Source organism: Trematomus bernacchii, unplaced genomic scaffold (genome assembly GCF_902827165.1).
Source record: "Trematomus bernacchii unplaced genomic scaffold, fTreBer1.1, whole genome shotgun sequence".
Lineage (NCBI taxonomy): Eukaryota > Metazoa > Chordata > Actinopteri > Perciformes > Nototheniidae > Trematomus > Trematomus bernacchii.
In genome coordinates, this window is record NW_022987645.1 from 419,656 (window position 1) to 429,871 (window position 10,216).

Sequence of the window (10,216 nt, forward strand, 5' to 3'; positions counted from 1 at the left end):
AGGCTACTCAGTATTGGCTTATCCAGCCATGCAGTGGGTGGTTTGTGAACTACCTCTCTGAAAGGTCCCAATGTGTTCACTTTGATGGGCTGTCTTCTGAGTGGTTGAACATTGCTAATGGTGTTCCTCAAGGTTCTGTTTTAGGTCCACTTTTATTCTCCATCTACATCAATAGTTTAGGTGAAAATGTGGATGAAGCTACTTTGCATTTTTATGCGGATGACACCGTGATGTACTGTGCAGGTCCCTCCATTAAGGAGGCGGTTGTTAAATTACAGGCTGTTTTTAACATTATTCAGACTCAGCTCTCTGAACTAAAGCTTCTTTTAAATGTTGAGAAAACCAAGGTAATGCTCTTTTCTAAAGCTAAAAAGACTCCAGAGACTGCTTTGGATATTGTGACTATGCAAGGACAAGTACTCCAAGTGGTTAGCTATTATAAATACCTTGGTATCTGGCTTGATGATTGTCTTACTTTTAAACTTCAGGTCACTAATCTGCTTAAAAAGCTGAGGGTTAGATTAGGTTTCTTTTTCAGAAACAAGTCCTGTTTCTCTTTTGAAGCCAGGAAAAGGCTTGTCACTGTGACCTTTTTACCTGTGCTAGACTATGGTGATTTGATCTATATGAATGCACCTGCCCATTGCCTGGAAAGGTTAGATGCCGCCTATCACAGTGCTCTGAGATTTGTTACTAACTGTAAAGTACTTACTCATCACTGTACCCTGTATGCCAAGGCAGGTCTACCTTCACTTACTGGTCGGAGGCTCAGTCATTGGTACATATTCATATATAAAGCCATGCTGGGTAAACTACCGACTTATATATGCTCTTTGATCTCACGGAGAGTGGCAAGTAGCTATTGCCTGAGATCACAGGATGTGTTTTTATTACATGTGCCAAGTGCTAGGACTGTTTTAGGTACTAAAGCTTTTATGTGCGCTGCTCCTCTAGCTTGGAACACCATGCAAAAAATATTGAAACTGAGCATTTTGATTCCCTTGCATCGTTTTAAAGCACGGCTGGATGACATGTTATTGGATACCTGTAAATGTAAATAGGTTGCTAATGTATACCCCTGTAATTATGTTGTGATGTCCTTTTTGTTTTCTGTTTGTTTTTATATGTGTAACTAATGTACCGCAGGTCTCCCTTGAAAAAGAGATCGTTGATCTCAATGGGATTTTTTAACCTGGTTAAATAAAGGCTACAAACAAACAAACAAACATGGGTCTGCTCCCCCCCACTGAGCCATGAACTGAAAGCATGACATCTGCTATGAACACTTGGAAGCCTCCCTGTCACACCAGCACCAACCCTTGGGTCAGTCAGATGAGACTAACGGCTTCACTTAGGGCATTTGGTTCAGATACATGACTCTCGTTACCGCAGAGTGGGTTGTTTTTAAGGCTATTCATACTGCTATGATGCCTGTAAGTTGGCGAGCTGGTAAAAGCCCCTACTATTGTTTCAAATAGGCCTAATGTCCGGGGCCGCTTAATGTCTAGTTCTACATGTATTCACATTATATAGACAATGTTTCCACCTAGTAAAACTAGAGGCTGCACGAAACTCAGGCTACAATACAACCATTCTGTTCTGCTCTAACGATTACATTTATAGATTCTACATCAAAACAATTAGCTTTTATTGTTTCCAATGATAACATCACCTTAAGTGGAGGAATGCAAACCTGTTTTCAAATGTAAGGTTTTGATTTTGTTTGACATTTCTCAGTAATGACACCCTCAGACACCCAGTATCATTCATGCTATGCCATCAGTAATAACACAGATGTTAAAAACATGTTCTTAGCAGTCATGCCCGGCGCCGTGGGAGGGCCAGGGAGGGCCAGGCCCTCCCATTTGACATTCCTGCCCTCCCCCAATAAACACGTTTTTTATTATTTATAAACATTTTTTTTTACATTTTTTTAATTTTTTTTAATTATAAATAAACTGTGAACTTTTATGCTACGATGTATGTGATGTCAGATAGTAACTATAAAAAAAATCGCAGGCTACGTCAAATAAATTCATGTGTCTGTTGTGATTTGTGATTCGTCCACATTTAGACCAATCACAGCGTCACACTCTGCCGCCTATTCTGGATTTGTTTATTGTTTATTGTGCATTCTGTAGACTCCCATTTCTGTTTGGATTACAAAATGGACATCAGAAATTGGCTTAAAAGGTCTAAGGATTTATTAAAACGAAAGAGCGATGAAAGAACTGCAGCCGATGGTGCTGCTGGCGTCCCTGCACCTGCCGTTGCAGCAGCACGCCTTAATGTCACAAGCTTGACCTCGGCAAACCCCGGGGCTGAGTTAGCGAGCCCAATCCTTGACTCATCAAGGCGGGCGCCACCAACGCTGCACTCCGAGGCACAGCTCCTTGTGCCCCTACCATCACCACCTGCGTTGCCACACCCTGTACCACACCCGCCAGCATCCTCCTCCTCCTCCTCCTCCTCCTCCTCCTCCTCCTCCTCCTCCTCCTCCTCCTCCTCCTCCTCCTCCTCCTCCTCCGTGCCGGTGCCTCCACTACAGCCGCTACCTAGCAGCACATCAACAGATATTGGGCCAGCAACCGCTCACAGACCAACAGCCCCAGATGATCTTGGGGTTAATAAACCCAACCAGGTGAAACTGGATCGTTATGGAGATTGTTTTCAGGAAAGAAGCGCACTGTTGCCACTGCATGGTACAACAACAGACCATGGCTTGAATATTCGGTAAAAGCAGACGCAGCCTTTTGTTTCCCCTGTAGACAGTTTAAAGTAAATACGTCTTCATCTGATGCGGCTTTTACTGTCAAAGGTTTTTGCGACTGGAAACACGCATTACAGACTGATAAAGGACTGCTAAGACATGCCGCATCAAAAGAACACATTTCATGTGAGAGTTTGTGGAGAGAGAGACAGATAATGCGAGGAAACAAATAAGGAAATTAGTACTTTGGTGCACACAGATCAGCTGGCACGGAACCGTTATTACGTGTCAGCTGTCGTTGATATGATAGCTTTTTTAGCTGTCAACCAACTCCCTCTCAGAGGTGACCACGATTCACTCCACAGCATGTCCGAGTCAGGCAGTGGGCTTCCTATCGCTGTTTGAGTATACGCTGCACAAAGATGCAGAGTTGGCCAAAATAATGGAAAGCATTCCCCACACAGCAACATACACCTCTCACGACATGCAAAATGCCATAATAGAACTAATGAGCACCTTAGTGACTGAGCATATTGTCGAAGAGATAGGGGATGCAGTGTATTCTATTAAAGTTGACGGAACCAGGGATCCCACCGGGCAGGAGAATATTTCTGTGGTATCTTACCTTGTGTTATTATTACATGTTATTGCATTTGTCCAGCAGGGGGCAAATTCACTCTTGGTATTAAAAGAGCCTGTTGTACATGTTCCCACGAGGAAGTCCCGGAAGCATGTTACCAAAGTAAAACCAGTTAAATCTACTCTTATGTTGTGGACATACAATTATTGATCACAAGATACAACATATTATTGGCGACGAGGATTAAGAAGAGGATTAAGACAAGGATCAATACGGGATCAAAGAGGACATGCCGAACGGACTGGTTAGCACCTTACATGCAGGTTTGGGTCGTTAGCGGCAGCTAGCTCAAATTATTAGCATAGTCTGCGGGTGGAGGAGAGGATTCATTGACACACAATGGCAATGATTGGCACGCTGGCACCTTTTGATGCAAACAATCAGAAGTGGGAAGAATACTGTGAGGTATTGGAACAGTTTTTTGAGGCTAATGAAATTGAAAATGGAGACAGACAAAGAGCCATATTAATAAGTGTTGTGGGATCATCAACATACAGCCTTATGAAAAACCTCCTCAGTCCGGATAAGCCCAAGGATAAGACTTACACACAACTTGTGGAGCTGCTAAAAAATCACTTTGACCCAAAGCCTAGTGAAATTGTGCAAAGGTACAAGTTTGACTCCCGCAACCGTGAGCCAAATGAGTCAGTAATGGAATACGTGGCTGAGCTGCGTCGGTTAGCGCAGGATTGCAACCAGGGGCGGACTGGCCATCTGTAGAATCTGGAGAACCACAGAACGGCCGGTCGTCAAGGGCCGTTGACGGCCGGCCGGCCGGCCCTTTACATTTTTTTTTTTAAAGTCATCATTTAAGTTACGCTTACGGCCGACAGAGGGCGACAGCGGCCGCTAATGCAGTTGTGTGGTTCTTATCTGTCAAATAATCACACACGAAGAAGAAAAAAGACCGGCCAGCGGCCACACGAAGGCCCTCGCGCGGAGGGTCCGCCACATTAAGTGCTGTTCCAAACCAACGAGTGTGGAGCGGTGTGGAGGGGGAGTGGGTTATCAAGCCCTCAAACAGCGAGTCTGCAGCGGTGCTGACTGGAGACCGGTCTCTACCTGACCGGAGTCACGCTGTGTGTGTCCGTCAGGTAACACGCTGTTTACAAACAGTTCCAGCAAACATCCACTGATAAACTCGCAGGTGATGCATATAAATGATGCATATAAATGTCGCAAATTGACAGACCTTTTTGGCAGCAGTGCTGCTACAAGCACTATCAGCAGCAGCTTAGAACAAGTGCAAGATGATGAAGAGAATGATGAGGGCGCGAGTTCAGATATACAGCCAGCCTCCTGCGTTCATGATGAGGGACAGAGTTGAGCTGGTGGAAGAACCAGCTCAACTGGCACATACAAGTGCAGGGCAAGAGGTGGCTGAGAATTATCCCTTGAACTCAGTGGCGTTTTCTCCTGGAGGCCAAGGGAAGCCAGGCTTTCCCTGTTTTTTTGGATTGTAGTTATAATTGTAATAAATAAATAAAAACACTTCGTTTAGTTTCGGTAAATATTCTGCCGGCCCATCTCTCCCCCATTCTCATTGAGTATTTTACAAAGAGTGAAACAGCGCCCCTCTAGATGTTATGGTGAAACAGTAGATTGCACTCTGTTACGAGAGGAGGCGAGCCGAAATTGGCTTCCCTTGGTGAAAAGAAATTGAGGGATTGACCAATCAGATGAGGCTCACGTCATGCCTCACAATCCAACCAAATCGCATCAACTTCAATTCGTACTGTAACTGTCATCACCGCCCTTAAAAAGTAGCAAGCAACTGAAGCAAGTGCAATTATGGAGGGTGGAGATTTGGATTATTTCATAAAAAATAATTTTACTAAACTTCCGCTACTACAGCAGCAACTCAAAATGAAATCTGATGACAGGCCAATGCCCAAACTGGAGCTGTGTACAGAGAGGAAAAAAGGAGCGAATCAGACGTAAAACTTTAAATAATAAACAGCGGATTTCTAACATTTGACATTTCATGTGGCCGGACTGGGTCAGTTTCCAGGGCTGAATTTTAGTCCCAGTCCGCCCCTGATTGCAACTATGGTAACACTTTGCAGCAGAGGTTGAGAGACAGGATCGTCTGTGGAATAAATGAAGATCGGATTCAGAGACGACTCTTATCAGAAGCGGATTTAACATTTGAAAAAGCATTGTCAATTGCTGTGGCGTCAGAGACTGCAAATAAAAATGCACAGGAGATACAAAGCCAAGGGGCCACAGCTAAATGCTTCAAAATGGATAAAAAGCCACAGGAGGCTTATGCACACAGAGAACCTACCAAAGAGTGTTACAGATGCAAGGGAACCAAGCATGAAGCAGCAGACTGTAGGTTTAAACAAGAGAAATGTCATGCATGTGGTAAAATAGGACACATTGCCAGAGCTTGTCGTAGTAGATCTACACAGAAGGGAAACAGCAACAAAAATGCAGACCCAAAGAGAGAAAGGAGGCAAACCACATATCACCGTTCTCATAAAGTACAAGAGCAACGGAGCCAAAGTGATAGCTCAGAAGAAGATACATTCTTACTGAATAAGATGAGGTTCAGATTGGGACGCATGAGTGAAGTGCACCTGAGACGAGTAGACCCATACATGGTTGAAGTGAAGCTGGATAGTAAGTTTGTTAACTTTGAGATAGACACTGGCTGTAGTCTCACAATAATGAATGAACAGACATTTCAAAGACTATGGAAAGACACAAAAAGTCCATGTTTGAGACCAACCAAAATCCACATCGAGTCTTATACAGGTGACCCTGTTAATGTGGTCGGAGCTGCCCTTGTTAAAGTGAAATACAAACGTCAAAGTCGGTACTTGCCCCTCATTGTGGTTAAAGGGGACGGCCCCAGCCTGCTGGGAAGAGGCTGGCTGGAGGAAATACATCTGAGTTGGAAAGAAATCAAGCTCAGACACAAATCCCGAGTCCTGAAACACCTGAAGACAGAGGACAAATCGCTGCAGCAAGTACTGAGCAAACATGAAAATGTCTTCAAAGAGGAGCTTGGCACACTGAAAGGTATGAAAGCTACCATCCATGTAAAGGCTGATGCAGTCCCTCGGTTCTTCCGTCCGAGGTCTGTCCCGTACGCCATGCGCACCAAAGTAGATGAAGAAATAGACAGATTGTTGAAAGAAGGAGTAATCTCACCTGTTAAACATGCAGAATGGGCAGCACCAGTGGTTCCAATACTGAAGCCTGTTGGGACAGTAAGGCTATGTGGAGACTACAAGCTCACTGTAAATACAGTTTCCTCACTTGAACAATACCCCATACCCCGAATGGAAGACCTGTTTGCAGCACTGACAGGAGGAAAACGGTTCACAAAGTTGGACATGAGTCATGCATACCAGCAAATACTCATGGATGATGAATCAAAGAAATACTTAACAGTGAATACGCACAGAGGCTTATTCACATACAACAGACTGCCTTTTGGAGTAGCATCAGCCCCAGCTATATTTCAGAGGACAATGGAAGGTCTCCTGCGAGGCATTCCTTTTGTGGCAGTGTATTTAGATGACATCCTGGTGAGCGGTGTGGATGAGGAAGACCATCTGCAGAACCTCGAGACAGTGTTGGCAAAGCTGGAGGAGGCAGGATTGCGTCTGAGAAGGAGCAAGTGCACTTTCCTGGAAGAGGAAGTGGAATATCTGGGACATCGAGTGGACGCACAGGGACTTCACCCTGTGGAAAAGAAAGTCAAAGCCATCATGGAGGCTCCCAACCCCACAAATGTTACTGAACTCAAGTCGTACTTAGGTTTGCTAAATTACTATAACAAATTTCTGCCAAACTTAGCTACACTATTGGCACCACTGCATGAGCTCCTGCGACAAGATGTGCGATGGACATGGCAAAAGAAACAGGAAGAGGCTTTTAAAAAATCAAAGGCCCTGTTAAACTCAGCAGAAGTGTTGGTGCATTACTCTGCTGACCGAGAGTTAATTATGTCATGTGATGCGTCACCTTACGGGGTGGGCGCTGTTTTATCACACGTAATGGACGATGGAACTGAACGTCCTTTGGGGTTCATGTCGCGTACTCTAGCGCCTGCTGAAAAGAATTACTCACAGCTAGACAAAGAAGGCTTAGCAGTTATATTTGGAATCAAGAAATTCCACAAGTACTTGTATGGTCGAACTTTCACCATCTATACAGATCACAAGCCACTGATCTCTCTCTTCAACGAAAAGAAACCCATTCCACAGATGGGTTCCCCGAGAGTTCAGAGATGGGCAGTGCACCTGAGTGCCTATGAGTATCACATTGTGTACAAACCAGGAAAGAACAACGCTAATGCGGACGCATTAAGCAGACTGCCGCTGTCGGAAGATGTGCGAGAGAGTGAGACCGCAGAACAAGTGCTCATGATTGATCTTCTGGATGACACACTCGTGGACACAGCCAAAATAAAACACTGGACAGCTAAGGATGTAATATTGTCTCAAGTTCATGGTTATGTCCTGTCGGGATGGCCTTCAGTGACTGAGACTCCTCTCAAGCCGTATCATCAGAGGAGAGAAGAACTGAGTGTGAGGGATGGCTGCGTGCTCTGGGGAGCCAGAGTCATCGTACCAAACAAAGGCAGGGAAAAGATATTGAAAGTACTGCACCAAACACATTCCGGCATGTCAAAGATGAAAGGTCTGGCTAGATCTTATGTATGGTGGCCGGGGATGGACCAGGATGTAGAAAAGGAAGTGCAGTCTTGTGAGGAGTGCCAAAAGCACCACAAGTCACCACCATCAGCACCATTGCATCCCTGGGAGTGGCCGGAGTCTCCCTGGACGAGAATTCATGTGGACTATGCAGGCCCTTTCCTGGGAGAGATGTTTCTACTGATAGTGGATGCTCACTCAAAATGGATGGATATTTATCCAGTGAAGTCAGCTACATCACAGGTGACCATTGAAAAGCTGCGTCAGAGTTTCAGTGTTTTTGGACTGCCAAAAATGTTGGTGTCAGACAACGGAACCTGTTTTACAAGTGCTGAATTTGAGACTTTCATGAAACAAAATGGCATCCGCCATGTGAGGTCAGCACCGTTTCACCCGTCTTCTAATGGGCTGGCAGAGAGGGCGGTCCAGACCTTCAAAGGGGGGATGAAAAAGATGAAAGGTGAAACATTGCAAACTAGACTGTCAAGGTTTCTGTTCAGTTACCGCATCACACCTCACGCGACCACAGGCCTGTCGCCTGCAGAGTTGATGATGTCAAGGAGACTCAGATCTGCATTAGACCTGCTCCTGCCAGATGTGAAAACAAGATTGCAGCAAAAACAACTAAAACAGAAACAGTCCCATGACACAAACAGGAAACTGAGAAGTTTCTCACCTGGGGATAAAGTGTTCATCAGAAACTACTCTTATGGACCTAAATGGATCGCTGCGGTCATCGAGAGCTCATCAGGTCCAGTGTCATATACAGTGATCATTGGAAGTGGTCAAGTCGTGAAGCGGCATGTGGATCAAGTAAGAGCCAGATTAACAGACACCGTGCCCTTAGAGCCGGTGCTGGACTCCAACAGAGACACTGTGGTTCCAGTGACAATCGAGCAAGAAGGACCTCCTGCAAGTGAGCCAGTGGTTCTGTGTACTCCGGTCCCGCCGGACTTGCCTGCTACACCCGTGGTGAGACGATCAGAGCGCGAGAGACAGCCACCTGTATACCTGAAAGACTTTGTTAAATAGATCAAGAGATGTTCCATTAATAGAGCAGCATAGTTCTCTGATCTCACTTTAAGGAAAGGTTTAGAATGTTAATCTTTGAAAGTGAAATGGTTCATGCCAGTACCTCGAAATGTTGTGTAACGGGAGTATGTTATACCCCCACCTTCGGGAAGTATTGTTAGCTTAAAGGGGGGGAAATGTGGTATCTTACCTTGTGTTATTATTACATGTTATTGCATTTGTCCAGCAGGGGGCAAACTCACTCTTGGTATTAAAAGAGCCTGTTGTACATGTTCCCACGAGGAAGTCCCGGAAGCATGTTACCAAAGTAAAACCAGTTAAATCTACTCTTATGTTGTGGACATACAATTATTGATCACAAGATACAACAATTTCCATTGTTCTTCGGTTTATCAATGCAAACTGTGAGATAAAAGAGCGGCTTTTGACCATAGCCACTGCAGACAGAGGGGATGCCAACACTCTAACCCAAACGGTTATTTCCGAACTGACCAAGGCTGGACTGAGCACAGACAAAATACTGAGCCAAGTGTATGACGGGGCCTCCCTGATGTCGGGAAAACATGGTGGAGTACAGAAACTCCTTCAGGATACATTGAAGAGGGAAATCCCATACGTGCACTGCTTCAATCATCAGCTCCATTTAGTGGTAGTGCAGGCAATGTCCGCAGAACAGCCCATCACAGATTTTTTTAATGTGTGTAACCTCTTGTACAAATTCATCAGAAAACCCACAGTCGCGGTTCATTATCAAGGGGAAACACTAAAACGTCTGCTTGACCAACGCTGGACCGGTCATTTGGCCACAGTGCAGGACACATGAGGACATTTCCCAGCTGTTGACGGAAGTTCAACGTGCACGCTCCTTCCCAGCTGACCTGAGAGTGGAAGCTGTGGGACTTCTGAGTGTCATCTCAAAGCTGGACTTCAGATTTATTGCGCTTCTGATTAACAAGATTTTGATGCTTCTTGAACCACCTAATAGAATGCTACAATCGAAAGACATGGATCTCCTGACAGCTGTCCAACTGGTGAACTCAGCCACGGAGTGTGTTGCGGGCCTGCGCACAGAAACCGAGTTTGGTGCGCTATGGGATAAGTGTGGAGCAGCAGAGGACACAACTGACCCGCCCCAAAGTAAGAAGAGACGCACAACAAAAAACA

General features: G+C 45.2%; 1 protein-coding gene across 1 annotated transcript; it reads left to right on the forward strand.

Annotated features, from left to right (window-relative positions):
* The first annotated feature begins 3,344 nt into the window (after nt 1-3,344).
* LOC117485351 (uncharacterized protein K02A2.6-like) lies at nt 3,345-9,246 on the forward strand. The gene is made up of 2 exons (XM_034133862.1): nt 3,345-4,046; nt 5,399-9,246. Exons 1-2 carry the CDS (start codon nt 3,690-3,692, stop codon nt 9,050-9,052), a joined length of 4,011 nt encoding a protein of 1,336 aa, XP_033989753.1. The 5' UTR covers nt 3,345-3,689; the 3' UTR covers nt 9,053-9,246.
* The last annotated feature ends 970 nt before the right edge of the window (nt 9,247-10,216 follow it).

What these genes read in the sequence shown, in the direction of transcription:
- LOC117485351 (XM_034133862.1), top strand. Translation starts at nt 3,690, where the DNA reads ATGGCAATGATTGGCACGCTGGCACCTTTTGATGCAAACAATCAGAAG. An exon ending in GGTTAGCGCAGGATTGCAAC is followed by an intron (nt 4,047 to 5,398) that starts CAGGGGCGGACT and finishes CCTGATTGCAAC; the next exon opens with TATGGTAACACTTTGCAGCA.